At 42.7% G+C, this 23,923-nt stretch overlaps 1 protein-coding gene across 5 annotated transcripts in view; it reads left to right on the top strand.

The window, feature by feature from the left end:
* Positions 1–23,923, top strand: part of CEP112 (centrosomal protein 112) — a 160,048-nt gene that overhangs the window by 127,322 nt on the left and 8,803 nt on the right. For all 5 annotated transcript variants that reach the window (XM_050981300.1, XM_050981299.1, XM_050981301.1 and 2 more), the window contains one exon: positions 15,419–15,508. In XM_050981300.1, coding sequence (XP_050837257.1) covers positions 15,419–15,508 — 90 coding nt within the window. The remainder of the gene's footprint in view (positions 1–15,418; positions 15,509–23,923) is intronic.

Below are 23,923 nucleotides of genomic sequence, written 5' to 3'. Positions count from 1 at the left end.
GACTTTTATCTGTGTGTTCAGCAGATCAGATGGCAAACTCACCCCCAGAGCCGAGCAGGGGAGCAGCTCCTGCCTTTCTCTGGAGCCCCAGTGTGTGAAACAGCACCAGGTACGACATCAAAAGGTCCAAATAAAAGTGTAAAGTTTGGGGTTTTTCAAAACACCTGTCTAATTAGCTGGGCTCGGTGCTTGCCAGCTCTAGCTCTGACTTTCTCTCAGTTGTGTGCTCAGCAGAAGTGGCTTTTTCATCTCAGAGATTTGGGTAAGAGGTTAAACCTGCAAACACTGTCACCAAACCTGACCCGTCGGCTCCTCGGTGCAAACCTATCCCATTTCCTGGCAGCATCAATCACCCCATTGTGCCCAGCTAGGAAAGGTGAGGTGGAGCTGTTTGCCAGCTTTTTCTAGAGGGACGAGATCATTTTAATTGAATGTTATTATCAGCCAGTCCTTGTGGTTTGACAGGGATTCAAAGTGAAGCTGCTCATCCGCTCCGAGAATGCGTAGGCACGAACGGAACAACCTCAGCGAGTTGTCAGATGCCTCCATCCTCAGGGAAATTGGTTTGATTTGCCCTTCAGTGGAAATGCTGAGTACTCTTGGCAGCCAAAATAGCACTGGAGTCCAGAAGCAGGAGAAAGTCTATTCTGTGTCTTCTTTTCCCACTCAAATTTGCACAGTGAATATTTTCTGTTTGTACACCTCGTTGCCTTCCAGCCCAAGGAACTTGCCTCTAAGTGTTCATACAGCACAGGTGTGTATAAGAAGATGGAAAACTAGATAAAAATACACTTTATTCTTCGAGCCTGTTGCATATGGCTGTGCATTTCATGTCCATCTCCCATCCTGCACTGGAGAGTGGGGTGCCTTTCCTGGGAGCAGTTCATCGTTGCTGATTCTTGCACCATCAAGTCTTGATTCACTGATGAACAGGATCTGAGACAGTAAATATTTATTTGTTGAGCCTTGAAAATATGCATGAGGAAGACAGAGGGCTTGGGGCTTATGGAGAAGACTGTGAGCCTCAAGGATGGAGCTTTTTCTGAAGTGTTCCTTTGCAGGCATCTCTAGTGTTGTATCCTTGGCCTCTTCAGGAAGCCTGACTGATTTATGGGGCAAAGAGAGTTCACCTGTTTTCTTCTTCAGGGGTCTGTCTATGAAATTTATTCTCAGGAAACTGAAATAAGTTGCCTACAGGATAAAATTTAGGACTTTAAATGAATTTCTTGGCAGCATCTCCCCCAAAACTGCCAGATAACAGAGGAGTGGAAGAGCAGTAAAGCAGGGATGAGTCAAGCACAACCAAAACCTTACTACTCTGAGTAAGGAGAAGGACACAACCACTTTTTAACTTCTTCTGTTACTAAAACTGTCTCTGCTTATTTTTAGTTTAAGCCTTCACCGCACTGAAGTCAATAACTTCAATTAAATCAACGTTTTAATAATTATGAAACCGAATTCTTCAGCACTGATGGACCTTCATGTACAAATCTAATTCCTGATACAACTCAGAGAGTGACCTGCAGTGGTGTTGGAACTGCTTCACCAGCCTGGACAACCAACTGTGAGACCCAAATCTGTACTTCCAGTGTTGAATTTGTCTCCTGTGTTTGGCACCTCCAGAAAATAAATCATCAGTGAAAACCCCAGATTACCAATTATGAAGAGTTCATTAAGATTTGCTGAAGTTCAAAGCAAAAACACCAGTTCCTCACAGGTCAGGGCAGCTCTTCTAATGGTTCCTGCTTTGCCTCCAGCAGCAGCTCATCCCCAGAACCTGTTTATTTTTCTGCCAGGGCTGTTGGCAGGTGAATAGAGTCACATCAGATCACCTCACTTGTATTTTATGCTGGAAAGCCATGCCCTGGATGTGCCATTTTCCTGGCCCAGCATGGCATGAGATCATGGATCTCAAACCAGGCCACGTTGGCCATAGAACACAAAACATGCAATGCCCTGTTCACTTCCCTCTTGAGACTTGCCAGGAAGTCCCAGTTCAGTTTTGCCCTGGGGTTTGCTGTCTCACAGTTCAGATCATCCCAAAGGAATAAAGCCTGGTGTGGGGAGGAAGGAGAGCATCACTCATCGTGTCCTGAAAACAGATCAGCTCATCTGTAGTACAAAAAGGAGTGGATGCAGATTCTTCTAGAACCAGACCAGGGGAAAACAAACCATCCCTTTTCTAGGGAAATAATTCGTTAGGACAGGGCAGCACTAAAGCTTCATGCAGGTGTCCTGTGGTTTAGGAAAACACATCACTGGAGCACTGGCCAGGTGGGCAGTGGTGCTGGTCCAGACTCACAGAATCATTGATGTTGGAAAAAACCTCTGAGATCATTGAGTCCCTCCAGGCTCCTGAGAGTCCCTGTCTCAGCAGCACAACATTTTCATTTCAATGGAAGGTTCTGCTATCTCTCTTCTCCACTTAAACTGTTAAAAATACGTTAAACCCTGAAGTGCTGTAATGTTTTCCTTTCCATTTTCCCACGTGAGTGCCCTGGGACTGCCATGAGCTCCCACCTGTGGTACCATGGACCTCCTTGGCTTTTTCATTCCTGCTGCCAGCCTGCACCCTACACCCACCTTTCCACAGCAGGATCTCACCTGGAGGAGACCCAGGAAGAGGATGAGCTCCCTCAGGGAGGGATGATGCCCACAAGGAGTGTCCAACCCCCTGCAGCCACAGCAGAGCCCCGGGTGCTCTCCCTGCTCTGCTCTCTGCCAGCTTTGTTATGTAAGAAAGGGTAAAAGTACAAACAGGAACACTGAACATGAAAAGTGAGTTTGTTTGCTTACTGAGAAGCCTGGCAGGGGCAGAATGGAACTGTATAAATAAAAATTCAGGCTGACAAATGTTAGGTACCTGCAGGAACACCTGCAGCACTGATCCAAGCCAGGACTCTGCAGCAGCTGGAAGGAGAAAGACAGGGTGGGGATTGACACTGGCTCCAGAAAACAACTCTGTGTGCTGTATTTAAATTCCCCTTGCTTTTGTTTCTACTGTCAATATCATTCATGTCCTTTCCAGTTCTGCACTTGTCATTCAGCAAGGTAGAGCAGCAATTACTGAAGACTATTTAACAATTTGGATATTATCAGTGATTTTAATTGTCTGCCTGGAAACACCTTTGACCACAGCCGTGCTCTGAGCTCCAAGGAGGGACTCCTACCTGATGGATTGTTTTCTTCCTGCTGCCAGAATAACTCATCACTTTTACTCAATGTTTGTGTCTATTCATAACCATTGTATGGAAATGTGTGTTTGCAAATGAAGTTTGGTGTTGCTGAGCACCCATTTGTGTTTCTAACTCAGCCTTGTGGTGGGTGTGAAGAGCTGATGTCCCTTCTCCATCTCAGCACAGGCCAGGCTCATTTGTGCTTCCTTATCAGATTCTGAACTAGACAGAGCTTTATGAACTTAACCAGGACAGGAATTCTTAGATCTTGCACATTGGGCCATATTTCTTCTTGGTTTTCCTGCAGTTTTTGTCTCAGTTGTGATAAGGGAAGGTTTTGGGATGCATGAAGTAGCTGTGCAGTTTGGATGAGAGAAGTTGATGTGGAGCTCACAAATGAGAAACTCATGGTCCTTCAGAACCTGATCTGTTTTCTGTTATTTTTAGTCCTGTTGCATTTTAAAAATGTTGTCTGTATAGAATGTTTTGAACTATTTACATATATTTTTAAAAAGCTTTGTGTGCCTTTTGGGGGTGTCTCAGCTGCCCTGTCAGGACCCTGTGGGTGTCCCTGGGAGGCAAAAGCAGGGGGATATCCTGGGGATGCCTCTTAGAGTCAGGAGTAACTCAGCAGGACTTGTGCTGGGTGGGACTGAGCTCCTCCCTGCCTGTGCATTTTCATGTAAGACTTTGGCCACAGCAGAAAGATCTTCACACTGCAAGAGCAGAGTTCCAGCTCAAAACTGGAACAAAACCCCCCACAAGAACAAACAAACAGACAAAGCCCAAAAGCTCTCCATGGAAATCAATCTGCTTTGTCCCAACTGTGATAAGAGCTCTTGACACCCACTAAAACTGTACCTGAGGCACAGCAATAGCTTTGGTGAGTGTTTTTCCCCTCTTATCCTCTTCCTAGCTTCCCTGTGTATAAATTACACCTTATTCTTGCCTCTCCTGGGGAAACTAGAAGCACCAAAAAATGCAGCATGGGCTTCAATGTTTAAATAATTGCTTTTAAGGGAAACAAATGCAATAAATTTAAATTAGATAAATTCTGATTTTTTGTATCAATGATTCCAGTTCAGCTGTAAAGAATACAACAGAGTTAAAGAAATACAGTGGTGAGGGCTCCCAGAAATGAATTATGCAGGAATTAAAGTGTTTTGTGTAAAAAGCTATCAGAAATATTTAAATAGGTCATGGAGCCTGACATTGTTCCTTGCTATGTGTGTACGTGTCTGTCTATCTGAAATATCCTGCACTACTTTTGTAGAGCTCTAAAATGGACGGAAAAACTTCTGAAGAAACTGAAATAGATCTTCCCCATGTCTAATTTGGAAAAAAAAAAAAAAAAAAAAAAAGAACTTAAAGGATTTTAGAAATGTTTAGAAACATTGGCATTATGACAGCAAGAATCTCTGTCATAACGTCATGTGATTAACTAGATCAGAAACGTTCTGGGATGTTCTGATCAGTTATGTTAATGCCTCTTTCAAAAAGTATAAAGCTAATGCTCTATAAAATAGATACTTGAAAAACAGTTTTGGTTTTCCTCAGGCTACTGAGATTAGAGTTTCGTAATCTGTTTGACCAGCTGCAGAGGACGTTCTGTTTCATTTTTTCTTTTTAAGTAAATGAGCTTCATCTCGACATGATTAAAAAGTAAAAAAAAAGAATCAGGCTTCACAAATACTCCGTTTCCACTGATACTTTTAAATAGGAGCAACTGCATTGTCATGTCTTGTTGCAAATGTAATTGGGTTGGAGGTCATTAAAGACTTTGAATAAAAGAATTTCCAAGTTTCCAAGTTTGCATCCTCCCCTGTCAAGAATCGCCCCATTTTTGGCTTCCAGACATAATTTTAGCAGATATTACTTTGCTGCCTCTCACATCTCACATGTGTTGAGTCAAGCTCGCTCTTGTTCAGTTCAAAAAGCAGTGTTTTGCCTTGCAAGTTAATTTTAGTTGATTAAGGTTACTTTGAAAGGTAAAAAGGCATTATTAGATTTCTTTGTGTGTGCCTGTGTGCAAGAAAATGCGTGTTATTTTATGTAATGGGAGAATTGCAGCAATACTGAGCACTTGATTGCACAAAATAAATAGCTTTTCTTTCATTCCTACTGGGAATCAGATTGGCCTATTGATTAGAAGTATTTCATATTTCTGTTTTAAAAGAGCATAACGAAATAAGGAGCTTTGTAAGGCTTGTTAGAAATGTTTATATTTCCAGGTCTTTGTGTATCCCTGAGGAGCAATGCATTTTAAAGAGACATTTGTAGAGCACCAGGGGTCTGCTGGAGCCTCTGGGCTGGCTCCAGGTGTGAAGTATCTGAACACCCACTTAAAGTGGCAGTTTGGTGATAAACCTGGTTGGGAATGAAGCCCCGGGCAGCAGAAGATTGCCCCGTCCAGCCAGCGATTGATAAATCTGCTTTATCACCACTCAGGCCTTCTCCAAGGCATTGCAGGAAATTCTGTCCCAAGCCCTGATGGCTGTTTTTTGCAGACCTGTTGGTAGGAGTACAGCAAGCAGCAGAAGCAGATGTTTTGCTGGTTAATTTGTGTTCACAATAGGAGTTTTGCAGTAGCAAACGGTGTTGACACAACGTTTTAGACGTTCTTGCGACAGAGCATCAAAAATTCAAAAAGTTGCCTGAAAACCTTGGAGCTGACATCAGGTCTTCACAGGAAACCTGCTCAGAGAATGGCAGACTCCTCGCTGCTGCCTTTGATTGCAGAGTGTTTAATAAAAAGCAAATTAGGGAATGAAAATTGTCTCGCAGATCAATCAGGCACAGCGGTTCCGCCTGCTCAGCATTATCTGTCAGCCACCAACCTGATGGGGAGGGTTGTATTTTGGATAATAGACTGAAAGGTTGACTGAAAAAATACCTGATGTGTTTTGTGTGTGCTCTGAGGCTGATAACAAACTCTGCAGTTCAAGTTTTAATAACTTGGGGGGAGCTAAGAAACTTCAAAAGCTTCGTGATAAATGTTTTTGACAAAGCGTCAGCTGAACATTAGGCAGAGTCTTGGTAAATCCTCTCATAAGTGGTTTAAAATGGAGTTCTGAACTTCTCCTTTACAAGTGGATGCTTAAGATGTCATGGTATCTTTGGGTTTAAAAGATTCATTTTATCTGGTAAATGTGCACCACTGGTGTTTCTGCCTGAACCTGGGCGAGTGCAAGGGGAAGGAGTTCAGGGCTTTTCTCCTTTTGGCAGCCTCTGCTCTGCTCTTGACCATGACACTCCTGCAGGCTGAGAAAAAGGGGAAGCAGTGTTAAAGCAAACTGCAAAATACTCCAGGGAGATATTACAGTAAATCTTCCAGCTGTCAGGCTTTTGATTGACTTCATCACAACAGCCCCAAAGTGTCCTGGTCATAGATGAAGCAGTGCTTGGACGTGGCAAGTGCTTGTTGGGTTTTGTGGCCCGTTGAGAAAAGCAGATGAAAGCCAGTTTATTACAGCCTTTGAACCTTGCCTCCCTTTCCCTCCTGTCACCTGAGCCACTAAAACAAAGCAAAACCAGTTCCCTCCTTGGCTCCCCCTGACAAAAATGCCCGACTTTACAATTTATACTGCTGTTTTCTTTGAACTGTTATCTCTGCAGGACCTTATGGCATCCTTTGCCTTTCAAAAGAATTGAGTTTATTATGTCCTGCAGTGAAGCCCTGACTCAGCAAAATGCTTAAGCCCCTGCCTAATTTTATGTCTACAAGTAGCCCTGCTGGTGCCATCAAGGTATTTTAGGGATGTATCTTAGAATCATGGAGTCTTCAAAAGATTTGGGTTGGAAGAGACCTTAAAGCCCATCTCATCCCACCCCTGCCGTGGCAGGGACCCTTCCACTGTCCCAGGCTGCCCCAAGCCCTGCCCAGCCTGGCCTTGGGCACTGCCAGGGATCCAGGGGCAGCCTCAGCTGCTCTGGGCACCTGTGCCAGGGCCTCCCACCCTCACAGGGAAGAATTCCTTCTAATAGACCTAAAGGCTTTGCAGGAAAATGATTTTAAAACTTTGGTCAGCTCAACTAGGTGTGCATGGGAAATGCTGAAAACATTCAGCAAACTATCTTCCAGGAGCAAAGCAGGAAAAGACTGGCATAGTGACAGTCCTTACAGTGCTCAGGTGATCTCCAAAAGAGACAGCAGGTGAAGTCTGATGTGGAAGGGTTATGGGACTGCTCAGGAGCTAATGCTGATGATCCCAACTTTATCATGTACTGCCAGTCAGTCAAATGAAAACAGCTTATATTAGAGCCTGCCACACTGCAGAGTGTTTGCATGTATTTTTCTTTTATGTTTAATGACCTACTTTAAATTTTTTTTTCCCTACTGCTGGAGAGACTTGATTCTGTTCTTAGAGTCAAATTATTCCTTTTCTTCCTGAACCCCTTTTTTTTCTTTCTTTCTTTCTTCCCACAGCCCCTCAAGGGCAGGATTTGTTAGACTTCCCAGGGGCATCTCCTGCTGGCAGATCTCTGAAGCCAAAGCCTGGTGCAGCAGGGAGCTGCCTGACTGCTGGGGATGGGCAAAGCCCCAGCTTGGAGAATTTTGCAAGGTCTCCATTTCCATTTTGAAACGTCAGCAAAGTGAACCAGACTTCCCAATGTGCCATGGTGTACGTGGGAGCTCATATAACTCATGCTGAATTCTGTGCCTTTGGAAATTACACCTTTTATCTGATTCCTGACCAAGGAAACCTTTTTATTTTCCTTTTTTTTTTTTCATAATGGCAGCAGAAAATGGGCAAGCAGCTCTTGTAGGGCCACATTTACAAAGGTATTACCAATTTGCATTTTCATTCCATGTTGTAATTCATGTTCACTCTTCATGAAATAGTGTTTAGTGGTTAAAATTAAATATGAGGCATGAGGAATCATGACAGATTTGCTGTCACTGCATAGCAGGACACTGTGAGGAGCAGCCTTTGCAGGTCTTCTCCTTTCCCCACCCATCCACAGCTGTTCCCAGCTGCACCAGATCCTGAAGCTGGACTGATGGTAACAGGCTGGGAGGTCAGTGAAAGTAAAATAGGAAAGAGAGATGTCAAATATCGCTCCAGGCATTTTAATTTCTCTTCCTGAGGAGCAATAAAGCCTAAATTTTCTGTACAGTCATAACAGCAATTGTAATGTACCTATAGGACAGAGAAATAATTGGTGTTATTAAACACCATGACTGCTCTCTGTGTAAAACAGGAGATTTTCTTTTCTCTTGCAGCGGTGTTGGCCCCTGCATATAGGTTGTGGAAAACCTTGTTTGCAAAAACAAAGCCATTGTTTTAACAGAAACAGCAGAAATTTTGCCTTTCATATTGAATCAGTAGCATAATGAGTGGTGGAGCAATAGTTCAACATCAAAGGAGACTTTTTGGATATATAGTGTGTTGCAACAACAGCGAAAAAGTTCCCACCAGAAAGGAATTTTGCCATATGTGAGCAGCAAACATATGCATTAGGTTAAAACCAGAAGATTTCCTTTGCTTTGCACCAAAACCAAGAGAGAACTCCAAGTACAGAGGTTTTATTTTGTTTGCAGTGTCATGGGCAGGAGCTCAGTGAAAACCCAAAAAGTGCTGAGGGTGCCCCAACAGTTTGGCTCAAATATCATTATTGCACTTTTTCTCCTTGTTTTGCTCAGGTGACATCAAGACATCAATGGTCTTCACAGATATATTTACCCAATTTATTTGTAGTAGTACAGAACCCAGATAAATCTATTTATCTCCATGAAATGTTTGAGTAAAATTAATGATTGTTTTTAAAAGTCTGGATGGGATTCTTGGCTGCTTCCTTTGGATGGAGCTGTATTTGACTCTAAATTGTGAGACCATTTAATGCAAAGAAGTTTTTGCCCAGACTGCCTATAATTCTGGCTTTGTGGAGAGATAAAGACTTTGAAAATCAAATGTTTTAATGACAAAATTTTCAATCATCTCTGTGTGTATTTCTGGAAGAAAATTCTCTTTAATTTTTATTAACATTCACAAGGGGCTTTTTTTTTTTTTCCTCAAAGTTCCAGAGATTTTCTTCTCATGAACGAGGAGAGAAAACACATCAATGGATGTAAATTGAATTTAGAAGGCACTTGAAGAGAGGCCTGTATTCAGAATTATTGTTGGCACATGTTTTGAGGATGTAAAGTGGAAGCCTTCTTCTGTGGGCATTAGTAAGGAGATAATTAAGACTACAGTAGGTAATTAGAGTGGCTTTTATTACTGCATCTTTCATTAACTAATTATATTAATTTGGTAACATTTGAAAAATTCTTTGAAGATGAAAAGTGCTAACTCTCAGTACCTTTAGTGGTAGCTTAACTCTGCACTGGTCATAAATTTCCAGGGCTTCTCCTGATACAGATGCACATCCAAATGTGCAGAGCTGCCAATAAAAATTACATATTTCTAATAAAAAAAGACTGACATTATCTGGCCTAATCTGATCAGGATGAGCAGCAACTTTTCTGCTGGCACTTTCTATTTCAAAGTGAAAATACATTGATACTTAATTTTTTTAGGAAATTTTCCTTTTTTTTCTGAATTTATTTATGTCACTTATTTATTCAGCCCTCAGAGCATAGAGATAAATGCTTGTGATCCATGACTTCCCACTGATGTGATGGGATCAGAAATCAAGCCTTGTCTGCTCTCAGGAACACACAAAAATTAGGAAATTATTACAGGTTAAAGAAAGAAAACATATCACATTTGTAAATAGTTTCTTCACAGTTGTAATCAGTACACAGAAATGAAGAATTCCAATTGTTTCTGTTTATGTAATTATTCAGAACTCAACTTTCATCAGGTAATCCAACACTTTTGAAAAATACCCTGTGCTTAAAGGATAATCAAATCAGTTTTCCTAGACTGGAGACCAAATCCTTCCCACATTCCTGTTCCATGCTTGTTCCTGGCATTCTTCAAACTCTTCCCAGCTTTTAGCTGATTTAGATCAAGCCCTGTAACTAACACCAGAAATTAATTCCTGCCTTGACCAGGGGTTTTGGAATGCTGGCACTGCACCTTTTTGTCTCTTTAGGGCTCCTTGTCAGAACTCTGTGCTTGACAAGTTGGGTTTTTTTAAAACTCACCTTTTCCCCAGGCTCAGCCTGCCCTGGGGATCCCAGAGAATTCCTCTGATCCTGTGCATCCTCCTGGAGCCACCGGCCCAGCTCACAGGCAGCGAGCCCACGGCTGCTGCTCCCTTGGGGCTGGCAGAAACTCCATTTGGGCCTGAAATAAACTTATTTGGGGCTGCAATAAATTCCATTTAGGGCTGAAATAAATTCCATTTAGGTCTGAAATAAATTCCATTTTAGGTCTGAAATAAATTCCATTTTGGCTGAAATAAATTCCATTTAGGTCTGAAATAAATTCCATTTTGGCTGAAATAAATTCCATTTAGGTCTGAAATAAATTCCATTTTGGCTGAAATAAATTCCATTTTGGGGCTGAAATTAACTTATCTGGGTCTGAAATAAACTCTGTTTGGGGCTGAAATAAACTCAATTTTGGGCTGAAATAAATTCTATTTGGGTCTGAAATAAACTCCATTTGGGGCTGAAATAAACTCAGTTTTGGGCTGAAATAATTCCATTTGGGCTGAAATAAACTCAATTTTGGGCTGAAATAAACTCAATTTTGGGCTGAAATAAACTCCATTTGGGGCTGAAATAAACTCAGGTTTGGGCTGAAATAATTCAATATTGGGGCTGAAATAACTTATCTGGGTCTGAAATAAACTCAGTTTTGGGCTGAAATAAACTCAATTTTGGGCTGAAATAAACTCAATTTTGGGCTGAAATAAATTCCATTTGGGTCTGACATAAATTCCATTTTGGGCTGAAATAAACTCCATTTGGGGCTGAAATAAACTCAATTTTGGGCTGAAATAAATTCCATTTGGGGCTGAAATAAACCACATTTGGGGCTGAAATAAACTCAATTTTGGGCTGAAATAAACTCAATTTGGGGCTGAAATAACCTCCCTTAACTATTTTGCTGGAGATAATCCATGGCCAGTGGGTAACAGGGGCAATAGAAGGTGCCTACCCAGAGGTGCAGCTCAGAGGTTCCTTCCTCCTTCCCCTTCGTGGCTCCCGGTGCCTGGGATGGGTTGGGGTCCTGCACAAACTCCACTCCAGGTCCCAAAATCTGCCCCAAATATTCCAGCAGCGCCTTCCCAAAGCCCTCACCTTCCCCTTCCCTCCTTCCCCTGCCTCCCAATGCTGTGTGAGACCCAAACAATGTGATTTTGTTTCAGGATCCTTTCCATTTTTAGAAGTAAATCAAATGAGTTTTCCCTTTCTCCGGCTGTAATTCACCCACATTGTTGCATTGGAGCTTATTATCTCATTTACATTTTTAAGAGCTTTTCAAAGTGTAGGATATCTGGGCTGGAAAGCAAAACATTTGATTTCTTTGTTCTCTGGCCAACACAAAGCACTTCCAAGGTCAGGTATGGTGTAGACATTCAACAGCAAACATGTTTACATGGCATTTGAAAGCCCGTTTAACTGAAAAAAAAAATAATATTGTCTTTCTAAGAGTGATGCAAGTCAGCTTAGCACGGGAATTCTTCTGAACCTGGAAAAATTTAACTAAATAAGTGAAGTTTTGTTTTCTGTTCAGGGAAAAAAAAAGCCTCTGACACTTAAAAATTGGCCTGGATTTTTATTTTTAATCCCTTTTTCTTCATCTCGGCAGTTATTAATCGCAGGCTCTGCTGCTCTTTGGGCAAAATGTGACACTTGGAAGCAGAATTAAAACTGGATTTCTAAACAAAACCAAACATTGCTTAGTTGTGTAAAAGAGATGTTCTGGGGTAAGTCCTCTGCTGGTTTTAAGAGTGTTCTACATGGCAGAAGCTTCCCTGTCAGATTCAGAGAAAGATCTGAGGCTCTGCTAGCTGCAGGAATTGCCATCAGCACCCAGGCTCTGGCCACTGCATGTGGGGCTTTTTGACTAGAGAGAGAATTTCCAGTGTGATCTTCAGAAAGGTGCACATCGTGACATCTCTCATGATCCCTCCTAGAAAATTAAAATCATGGGCAGCAAACTTCTAATTGCTATTTTCAGAGTTAATCACATGCAGGAATCTACAGCAACCATGAGATTTTGATATTACTTTTCCATTTTGGCAGGGCTTTGATCAAACTCTGAACTTTTGGTTTTCCTTTTTTTTTGCCATTGTGCTGATAGAATATCTGGAGCACTGAAATGAACATTAATTACTCGTGGAATTTATGCAGCACAGGAATAGTCCAAAAAGGGTCCAGGAAAGGTATTTGTGATGGATCCAAGGAGTTAGCTGAGTTGTGTTTTTGCCATCCCAACACAAAACCTGCCAACAGCCAGTTATGGTGTGATTGGAAAAATCTGGGGGTTCATACAGTAAATTCTGCTTTGGACAAATGCTGAATGGATAACTGGAAGAGTTGTTAGTTTGCTGTACTTACATGCTGTAGTAAAAATACCTTCTTTCTAAATTTAAATTGGAGACCTTTTTTGCTCTCCTAATGAAATAAAACATGTGTGCTCCGTGCTGGCAAACACTGTCTAGAGTAGGTGAACCTAACAAAGGCTGTGTTATCTGAATTCCCCAAATTAAATGACTTTCAGATGCATTGCAAGCCCTCAGATTTAAAGGAACCTCTTGTTTTATCCTCTGCAGAAGAAGTTTGTTGTAAATAAGAGATGTAAAAATGGAGAAGGGAAGGAAGGAAGGAGCAGGGCACCAGTTCTCTTTGCCACCAGGGCTGCTGTCCTGTGCAGGAAGAGTTTGAGATCCAGTTTTGTACTCAGGACCCGCAGATGGGGGTGATAGAAATCTGTTTTCTGGCACAAACACATCTATAAATGTATAATTTATGTATTTAAACATTGAAATGCTATCTCGTGGCCAGCTTCAAAGTCCTCTGAAAGGGTCAGACTCGCTCTGGATGAGTGATGTGTGATGAGGTTTCTTCCCTCCTTATTTTTCACCCTTTGGGCTGGAAAAGCTGACCCTGAAAGAGCAGGAGAAGATGGGTCATACTTTAGTTTATCCAAAATGTGCTCCAGGAGTGTTCCTGAGTCATCCTGGGCTGGTTGTGAGTGGACACTTTGGGGTTATGGCAGGACTTTTGTCTAATTAATTGGGTTTTTGGTGATCTTCCTGGCATGTGGAATGACCCTGCTCCTTACTGCATATCTGCACTGCTCACTTTAGCTTTTATGTTTGTTTGTGTTTTACCTCACAAGATAGATGTACAAAAAGCAAACAAAAAGCCCACAGTTCACAAATAATTCCCACATACATTTCATTATATTAATGCAAATTCCTGGTACTGCAAGACTTGTTGAGTATTGAAGACGAGTTATGTATTCAAAACCTGCATTTCAACATTTCTCAGAAGCTCTGATAGCATGAAAGTCCCTGGGCAGATTTGAAGTTCATGCTTGGGTCTGGTTACAATTTTTGGCATCAGAACATGTAACAGTCTTACAGCTATAAGACTTTAAAGTTAATGCCTGGCATCACTTCAAAACAGCATTCAAGATCTATCATAAGTAGTCCTCTTATCTTATCTCAATAGCAATTTTATCCTGTAAATTATTGGAGAGTGCAGGATTTCGGTGCTGTGGAAAAGAGCAAGGCCTTTTTGCTGTTAAATCTTTGCACCACGAGGACTTTTAATGATCCTGAGTTGTGCACAGGTACCCTGGGCTGCTGGGAACAAACATGAACCATATGGCAGGTCCTGCAAAGCTCCCTCAGCCCCTGGGGTTGTTGGTCTCTCCTCTCAAGGGACAGGCAGGGGCAGCAAGGGAGGTTTAGCTTGGAGATCAAGAAAAAATTCTTCACTGAAAGTGTGGTCAGAAACTGGAAGTGCCCAGGGAAGTGGTGGGGTCACCATCCCTGAAGTGTTCAACAAACAGGTGAAGGTGGCATTTTGTGATTTGGGGACCATTGTGGGGTTGGTCAAAGGCTGGACTCTTTGGTCTGGGAGGTCTTTTCCAGCCCTGATGATTCTGTAGTTCCAGGGTGCTCTGCAGAAGGCCCCTGTGCAGCTCAGCTGTTTTAAAAGCAGCACTGGAGGCTCCTCCAGTGGCATTTGCAGCACGAGCCCCTTGCAGCCCCGTGCTGCTTTTCTGATGGGTATCAATGCCCCGATTTCCTGCCATACAAAAGATAACTCAAAATATTCCCTCTGTGCTGGTGTCAATCCCCCATCCACATTGTGCACTTTGCTTGGAGTCAGCACTTGCAGTTAACAATGCCTTTATTCAAGCTGACAACATCTCTAAGCTTTTAGTAAATGTGTAAGTAAATGTTAAGCGTGTATTCAAACATCCAACAATGAGGAGGAAACTTTCAAAACAAACAAAAAAAAATCTTTGAAACTTTGCATTGTTTGTTTGGTGTGTATCTGTTAGAAATAACACAGACTATCAGTTCCTTGGGGCACGCTGTTCCTTTGTTAAGCATGTAACAAAAAGATCAAGGCTCGGAGTGACTGCCGGAATAAAAATAAATGTATAAGGAGAACAATCATGACAAAATAAATTTGTCGATGCATTTTACGAGCTTGGTTTAGGAGTGATTCCTTCTGAACTAAATAAGGATTGGGTAGTTGTGGTGAAGTGACACGATCACGTTTTTCCTCTTATTTATTGCCATTGATATTTCATTTGTAGATCACGTGCTAGATTTGACTACAGGGCAGGAGGGGAGCCCCTGATCTCGGCCAGCATCCCACTGCAGTAATATGGAATACATTTCCACTCCAAATTCCAGACATTGTTTTCCAGAGAGAGGATTATTCTGGCTTAAAGTAAAAAAAAAAACCTCTTGGTACACTGCAAAACTGCTCCTAGGAAGCTCAGGTTGTGCAGATAGGCTGACAGCAAAAACCTGGGACATTTGCAAATGCAAATGTTGCAATATTTCCATTTGCCTTCCAACCTTTGAGAGTATTTCTTACATTTTTAGGATGGATGGTCTATAAAAAGATATAAAAATAATATATTTTTAGGATAAGTGTCCTCTAATAAACTACTCTTGTTCAGTCCATGGTCCCACCTGTGCAAAGTAACTTTTCTGAGTGGCCAAAGTGCCTCTGTCGTGCCTCAGCACCAAGCCCAGCTGGACTCAGAGTGCTCCACATCCTTCCCCAGCTCGCTGAAGACACGACCTGGAAGTTTTGCTGCCATCTCAAGTTTCTCACGTGTGTTTTGCCTCCCTTGCTGTTGTTGCAGGCCTTGCAGGACGAGGTGGAGAATTACCGTGGGCAGGTTTATGATGCTCAGAGGAGGCTCCAGCGCAACGAGCTGAAGGCCCAGGAGCAGGTACTACTACTGGGTGCTGTCCTCACCTCCTGAGCAAGGAGGTGCAGTGGTTAAAAATAATCCCTTCCTTCAAAGCAAAAGCACTTATTTTCCTGCAAAATTCTCAGCTAGCTTTCTTGTCTGTTTTGTTGGTAATAAAAGAGAATTAAAGTGTCTGAACCCTTCAGGCAAATACTTATCTGCTGCTCTCTGTTGCAAGTTGGTATTTCAGCTATTCTAGCTGTTAGATGGTGCATTTATTTTGAACTGACTGTTTGCAGCTGACTGTAGAGTTTTAATAAAGGTTTCTGAGACTATTTGAACCTGTTCTTTAATGGTTTGTATGAAGAGAAGTAAAATTGGACAATAACAGCTAAAAATAATCTTTAGTCTTGATCTTCTGCATTCATTGTCCAAACATGTCTGTAAACAGTTTCAGATGATTAATAGTGCTAAATTTTTTCTGGACACTTACAGTGAAGTCAGAGATTATTTAGTGTGCTTTGAGCAAAATAGAGCATGGTGTTTACAGGCAGTGTTGGAACACAAAGTCAATGATTTGCATTCAAACCAGATTAAATTGAAATATTCAGGAGAATGTGCAGGTGATGAATGCCTGAATCAGATAATAATTTATGTATTCCTAATACAAATAAGGTTTTGAAGCATTTGAGAACTTTATTTGGTGCTGAGTAAACAGTATCAACAGCGTATGTCCTACATAAAGCATTTCTAACTCTGTATCTGCAGGAATAATCAGTTGGGGTGGGTATAGAAGATTGATAATCATTAATTTCAAATATTTTTTCCTCAGTTTTGTCATCCTTCTGGCACGTGGCAATTCTCTGTCACCCTTGGTGTTTAATTGATGTATTTCCTTGCTGTTCCCTTCTGTCCCCCCTCTGTCTCCCCGTCCCAGATGTTGGGCCAGGCTCATCCTGAGCTGCAGTGCCTGCAGCACTGGAGGGTTTGGTGCAGTGAGTGAGCTGGCCTACAAGCATTGCATTTTGGCTCCAGAGTCTCCTGGAAAAGGAGGAGGAAAATCAGCTCTTTAAAGCATGGTTGTCCCTCCCAGGGAACAGCACTGGCTGCATGCTGTGAGGGATGTCCTCTTCCAAGTTTTCTTTTTTTATGTTTTTTTTTTAGTCTCTGCCATTTTGGTGTTTTTTGTTTTTTTTTTTCTGACCTGTTTTGAGAAGGATCCAGAAGAAGAAATAAAAAGTGGCTCATGAAATGCAGAGGTAGAAGGCTGCACATGCAGATTCACAGGGTGCCTTCAAGGTTTCCTCCTACATGAGCATCTGCTCCCAACCAACCTACAGAGCTCTCCTGTCCAGACTTACTTAATGAAGGACTAGTTCAGATGGTCACATCCTGTTCCCCAGTGTAATGGAACAGGAATGTGATTTAAATCACACTGTGCTGTCCATCTTTGAGCTTGATGAGTTGGCAGATTTGGTAGAGCTCATATCCAAGTTCCTCAATGGTCTTGTCTTTGCCTTCCATCCATTGGGACTTTGGGAAGCAGCTGGAGCCACTGAAGCTGGTTTGGTTGAGGTGGCTTCTGTCTATTTTGCAGACAGACACTTTGGAAGTTGTTACTTGTCTCCTCTGTGGCTGGTTAATTCATTAGTTCTGCTTATCTCTCCAGAAGAAAAAATGCAAAAGTGACAGGTCTGACATGTTTCCAGTTACTGGGTTTGGCCAGGCTACCTGTAAACATGTTCTTCAAGTGTTAGCAGTGGTTAACAACTCATCAGCCGATCAGGGACTTGAAATATTCAGGGCAGTAACTTGATTTCTGCTTTTACCAAATACTGTGTGAATCAAAATTGCATAAAACATGGAGATTTGTGCTGGCGCCATCACAAAAGCCACTTTTCCAAGCTTTTACATATCTATAAATAAGGAGGAGCGAGGGTTAAAGAGCTTCTGTTTCTCATTAAAAGGAAAAATCTTGTGTTTTGATTCTATAACAACAACAAACAAATGAATGAGACATGAAAAAACATTTTGTTGTGCTTTTAATTAAAGCTAAAAAGCTGTTTCTCGTTATGGCTTGTTGGGTGGTATCTCAGTGCTCCACGCTGGCCGTTTTTCCAGTGCAACGTCCTCATAACTCTTCAGCCTTTCAGAGTGACTGACAGAGCCACAAAGTTTAACTCTTTGTCACAGTGACCCTCTGGTGATCACACAGGCCTAACCTTTCGTTGTTAGAATCATCCAGAGAGACAAACTATCCTATAAATAAAGGGGAGAAAATACTTGGGGCTGTCAGCAAGCCCTGAGCTGCTCTGGAGGGGAGCCTGGTGCTGCCCTGGGAGAGGAGCTGTTGTTTTCATGGAGCTTTTCCATTCCCATACTTTGTGTTCTTGGATGAACTCGTGTTTACTCCTGTTTAGTTCTTCTCTCCCATTTTACAGTGTGGGTCGGTGCAATCACTTTGTGTCTGTGTTGTCTCACCAGCGGTGCCATATGGCAGTGGTCTCTGGATGATGGGTTCCAATCACACTTCTCAAAAGTGCTGGCTTAAATAATTGTATCTTTTCCATAAAGGTTGTCCTGTCTCTGTCCTGCAGTGTAATGCTGCACTTTGAGACTGGAGTCCCAGAGCTGAATCATCTTTCTTCAGGTCAAAATGTTGGGTGCTTCCTTTAAAAATTAGATATCCAGCATCTTGAGACATAAATAACTGTATTCATGGAAAGTGATAAACTGGCAGTAAATGTGAAAACTGCAATACATATATATATATATACATTTTTTTATATATATATAGTTATTGTTGAATGTATATGGTCATAGTCTGGGAAGGTTTCTGGCAAATTTGGGTGTGTCCAAACCATTTCCTTGCAAAGCAGCAGTGAAGTTCCTTGTGTCTCAGTCCTGCATAGCTGTGGAACCAGCTTCCTGTCCAGTGATCCCATTGTGTTCCCATGTCATGTACTTCTGGAGTGAATGTATCCCTTGGTTGTCTCTGATGTGTGCCTGGATCTAACGTGAGGCCAAATTTCCTACTAAACATTATTTCTTAAGTCCTGTGGCTTTGTGCATTTGTAAGTCATGGTTAAAAAATCCCCATTGTTCATACAGGAGTATCTACATCCTGTGGATGTGTAATTAAAAATGACACACATCACTGGGAGCTTAATGAACCCAGGAATTTAGGCATCTGCAGCAAGTTTTGCTGAATTGGGGTCTGTATAAAAATTATGGTAGTGATCTTCTCTTTTTTTCTATACTGCCTAGATTTCTTTAGCATTCATTTCATTTCAGATTCTTTTTGAAGGGTAATCACCCCAACTCAGTTTCCTAAAAAGCTCCAGGAATCTGTCTTTTTGGAATTACACACAAGAATTTCCTCAGGAAAAAAAGTCCTATTCTTTTCATTCCTTGTTCTGATGTTTCTAGCCATAGATTTGGGTTGACTGTGATATAAAATTTGGGATAACAGAGGAGAAAAAAGTTCCTCATGTTTGCAAACAACTGAAGTAGCAACAGTATAGGTACTCAAACCACAGGGATACCTTCAAATAGAGTTTTAAAGGAGATTCTGAGACAGAAAATCAATTATGTTCAATTCATTAATATTGCTGAGGAAATGAAGGAGAATAGCAGTGGAGGTTTTCAGCCCTTTAATTTCTTTTTCCTGAAACAGATTATAAAAAAAAGGAGAAAGGAGTTATCTGAATGAGGATGTTATAGAAGTATTTGGCATAAAATGGAGCAGCTTAGTTTAAGTGGATTTCACTCATGTTCAAATGAAAACAGGAGTGATAATTGTAAAAGAGCCATGATTCAAAAGCATTCAGCCAGTTTTCATTTCTAATGTTTATTATCCTGACTTGCTCGATTTATTTTTTTTTTTTGACTGCTGGATATTTACCACATTCAGCCCAACTTACTGTTTCCATGCCAACTAAATATGTTTGTTCTCAGATGAATGCTGTGATGCATCCTTCTGAAACTGCAGTTGCTGTGTAGCACAGAGGAACTTCTAAGGTTTGCCACACCTTCTCCTTGGTGGGAATAGTGCTGCTGCCAGTGCATTTGTGGAGCAGGGAATCAGTGAGACACAGATGAGCAAGAGACATTGATGTCCACAGTGTGAGTCCCAGGTGGTTCTTAATCTGATGGCTGAAGCACTTGAGTAATATTAGCTCTTTAGTTTAGGGCTTTTGGGCCATATTTCTTCTTAGAAATTATCTAGTGGAAGCTGTCCCTGCCCATGGCAACAGGACTGGAATGAGATGATCTTCAAGGTCCCTTCCAACCCCAACCATTCCATGATTCTGTGATTTTTAAAGGTATCAGAGAGTTCTCAATACCATCAGAGGGCAGCCTGGGGTGCCTGCCTCAAATTTCCAGACTTCCTCCAAGTGTTGTCATTCTCAGAACATGCTACAGTCACCCACAATCAGTTAAATTATAATCAGTTAAATTATAATCAGTTAATCAGGCAAATAAGCTCTAGATTAGGATATTTAAAAGCCCAGGTTGGCTTTGTGGCCAGCTGCAGGTGAGGAGGGTGGAGGGAGCCTTTGTGTCACTGAGCCAAGGGACACTCTGGGAGCTGAGACCCAGCCAGGCAGCACGGGTTGGAGGTGCTGATGAAATCCTGCTGTTTGCTCCACGTGCTTCAACCCACGGTGCTGAAACACTTCCAGAAGTTCTCCCCCAGAGACCCATTTCTGCTCCCACAGACATGGGAAGCCCAGCCTGGATGTGGAGGATCTTAAACCACAGCAGTGATTCACCGAGAGCAGCCCTTGCTGGGGCTCTGGGGCCCTGGGGAAAAGAGTGAGAACCTGAAAGAAATTTCCACTGTGACTTTCAGGAACTGCACCACCAAGTATTGTCACATGAAAATGGTTCCTGTGGTTTCTGCCTCTGACCAGCAGGATGGATGGATGGATGGATTGGAAGAGTGTTTTTGTGCAGTTCTGTGTGGCTGAGGAGGGACCTTCTGTCATCTCCTCCATCCACTGCTCTGCTGACACCCCCAGCACTGGGGGCAGGAGGGACCTGTGTGTTTCAGCTGTTTTCCTACCATAAAACCTTGTGAAAAATTCAGGGGACCAACAGGCAGGACAGAGCTCCCCACAGGCTGAAAATCTGATGGTTCCACATCTGCACAAGAGAGGATTTCTTTTCTAACTAATTGTGGTGAAAAAATTTAAAATTTCAAGTATTTTAATTGAAAAGAAGATGTTGGAGAGCTCCAGAGAAGCAGGGAAGAATCCAGTGGGAGTGGGAGCACTGCTCAGGCTGTTTGGCACTCTCAGACCACAGCATCCAGTTCTGAGGGGGTTCTGGGTCTCTCTTCAGCCTTCCCAGTGGAGACTGGAGGGCAGGAATCACTCTGATCCTGGTTCTCTCTGTGTTCGTGGATACAGGTGCCCCATAGGTGTATGGCAATGTTGAGTTCATAGAATTTTGTTTGGGTTGGAAGGGACCTTAGAGATTACCCAGTCCCACCCCCTTCCATAGAGCAGGTTCCTCCAAGCCCAATCTTGAGCACTTCCAGGGATGGGCACTGTGGACTTTGGGCACCATAAATGACCACAGACATTATTTGGAGCCCAATTCTACCACTTTTTACCTCAGTAGGTGTCTCAAATCCATTGATATATTCATTAATCACTTTGATACAACAGCACCCCTCAGTTTTTAATTCATACTGAGATTTTTAGGATAAAGCAGGATTTTGCATTTGCCACATTTTATAGTTGTGTATCATTTCCTTTAATGGCAAGCTATGAAAGGAAAGAGAATGACAAGGAATATAGTAAATTATTCTGTATGCCATGAGGTTTCAGATTAGCAGGAGGAGATAGAAGCTGAGATTCAAGCACAGAAAAACAGCTTTGCAGGTGGGATTTGAAAGGATTTGCAATCAATGGAGTTAAAAGTTCCCAGGAGCTCCATATGGCAGGAACTGCAGGAGAGGAGGCTCTCACCAACTGTGCAACTGTCAAAGGGAAAAGAGTGGAGGATAGTGGTGCATGTGTGGAAGGCAGTGATCAAATGTTAGCTTTGGTAATCAGACACAACTGGAAAACACACAAATATACAGCTCCTGAACAGAACAGGATGGATTGCTGGAGCTTGGTGGCCAGCTGGAGAAAGACAGCAGACAGAAAGTACAGGACAAATAGTTAAAAGGGAAAAAGGGAATTGTTACCAAAAGAGAATAGAAGCATATGGCAGCATGCAGGAATTAGAGATTGTTTTAAAATGTCACTTTTCTTGCTCTTTGTCTTAAATAATAGTGAATGGGAGAGATTGTCCTTTTAAGAGGGCAGGGCTTCCTACTAGAGCATCTGTGGTTTGCTGACATGTTATCCATGAAGGGAACTTTGCTCTTTCAGAAACTGTGGAAGTAGGACTACAAGGAACAGAGATACTGGTGCTTAATGCAGGGAATTAAAATAAAAAAGAAATGGGGATGTCTGGATCAGCCAGTGGATGAGACAAGAGCAGAGCAGTAAAACCTCATCTCCAGTCGTGCTCCCAGCAATGCCTGTTCAGTTAGGAAACTGTCCAGTCTCTTTTCTAGGAGATGGAGCTAAAAAGGACTGGGAAATACCAACTTTATGGTGATCTTTACCTGCATGTAAATTCTAGGCCCTATTTTGCTGTCAGTTTAATCAGCCCCAAATGCCATCCATGGCAGTTCCACCCAGGCAGGGCAGCCCTGTTCCTGCTGCCCTGCCCTTCCTTCCCAGCCCTGAGGCTCTGCAAGCCTGGCAGCTGCTTTTCCACTGGAGACACTGCTTGGATTTTTGTTCTTGGATATGGTGGTTGTAAAAGTAGCTTCTGATTATTGTCTACAGAGCTTTGCTTGTTCACAGGGTCGGTGTGGAAATGCAGATCCTGATCCTGCTGCTGCTGCTGAGCTTTGTGAGCCCTCACTGGCCTTGGGGAGCACTCGGCACCTCCTGGATCAGGCACTGAAACCTCTCCCTGCTGAGCCACCCCGGATGGGAGGGAGTGTGTGGAAGGTGGCACGTGCTGGAATGTAAAACTGAAAGGCATAAATGTGTTCCAGCAGTGGTGTCAGAGATGCTCAGAGCTTCATTTCAGACTTTATTATCCTGATAGTGCAGGAGGAACGGCCAGAGGCAGAAATTACCCCCATGTGTTGGACCTGGTGATCCTTGTGGGCCCCTTCCAGCCCAGAATATTCTGTGATTCCCTGTTCTCAGCACTGGGGAGCAGCTGGGCTGGTTTGGGGCTGGTTCCTCTGGATCAGAGGGTGTCAGTGGGGTGTCCCCCCATTCCCCCTCACCCTGTGGAGGGGACAGCCCTCCTGCTGCAATCCCAACCTCCTGGGCCAGCGAAGGGACGGCAGTGACAGGAGCTGAGGGGAAGAGAGCTGGGGGAACAAAGATGGCATCTGCCATGAGTCATCTGGAAGGAGAAGAAAATAAGTCCAGGATGCTCCAAATCCCAGCTGGAACAATAGCAGAGCCCTGGAGAGGGGGAGGCTGAGAGAACAGCGAGAATTTTCTAGCCACAGCATTCCTGGTTGTTCCGTGGTGTTGACAGTGAAAGCTTTTATTCCTCTCCAAGTCGTGTAGTCCCAGGAATGCTGTTCTTGCCATATGCAGCCCACTGGTTTTTTTTTGGTTTTTTTTTTCCAAAAGCTACTTTTGCAGCTATGAATTATATGGACGCAGATTGCTTAACTGCAATCAGAGGATTTTCCAGGTGGGAGATCTTGTTCAAGAAAAGAGAGATGGAAATACAAGCCACTGAAGTAACAAGGCCACTTGGATGAAGGTTGGGAAAAGAAAAAAAAAAAGACCTGGAGCAGCAAACTCAGTGCCCAGCGAGGAGCTCAGCAGGGCTGGAGGTCCCTGTGGGTCAGTAAAACAACAAGGCAAAAATGTCTTGGATGCTGGGATGGTTTACTGGCTACAGACAGACACACAAAGGGGATGGCTATGCCACCAATTTATCTTTTATTGGAACTGTCAGGACAGGGGAGGTGCTCCAGCAGGATTTTCTCAGTGGAGAGCAACATGGTGTTCACTTGACAAAATAACTCACTCAGCTGATCTCGCCCGGTCGCTGTTTTCAGCTGAGCCAAATCCGGGGGATTTATGGCATTCATTACTTTTCTTAAGAACTCGAGAACATTTGTATCGAGTTGCACGCTGTTCCTGCAGATCTGGGAGAGCCATATTTCAACAGCCCTTGCACAGTGAGAGTCAGAATTCCCTCTGCCTGGGAGCGGACTGGAAAGCGGCGGATATTCGTGTTTGGTGATTTTCTGGAAAGACAAATGTGCAGACCTTGATCTTCTCTGAAACAATTGATACATCACTGGATTCTTCCTCGGGAAAAATCATTTCAGAAGATTTCAAGCTCCAGTTCAATATTCTCTTACAACAGAGGCCTGAGGGGTCTGAAATTTAAGGAAATTGCCAA

This window comes from Serinus canaria, chromosome 18 (assembly GCF_022539315.1).
Source record: "Serinus canaria isolate serCan28SL12 chromosome 18, serCan2020, whole genome shotgun sequence".
NCBI classification, from domain to species: Eukaryota; Metazoa; Chordata; class Aves; order Passeriformes; family Fringillidae; genus Serinus; species Serinus canaria.
This window is presented reverse-complemented; position numbering and strand designations above follow the sequence as displayed.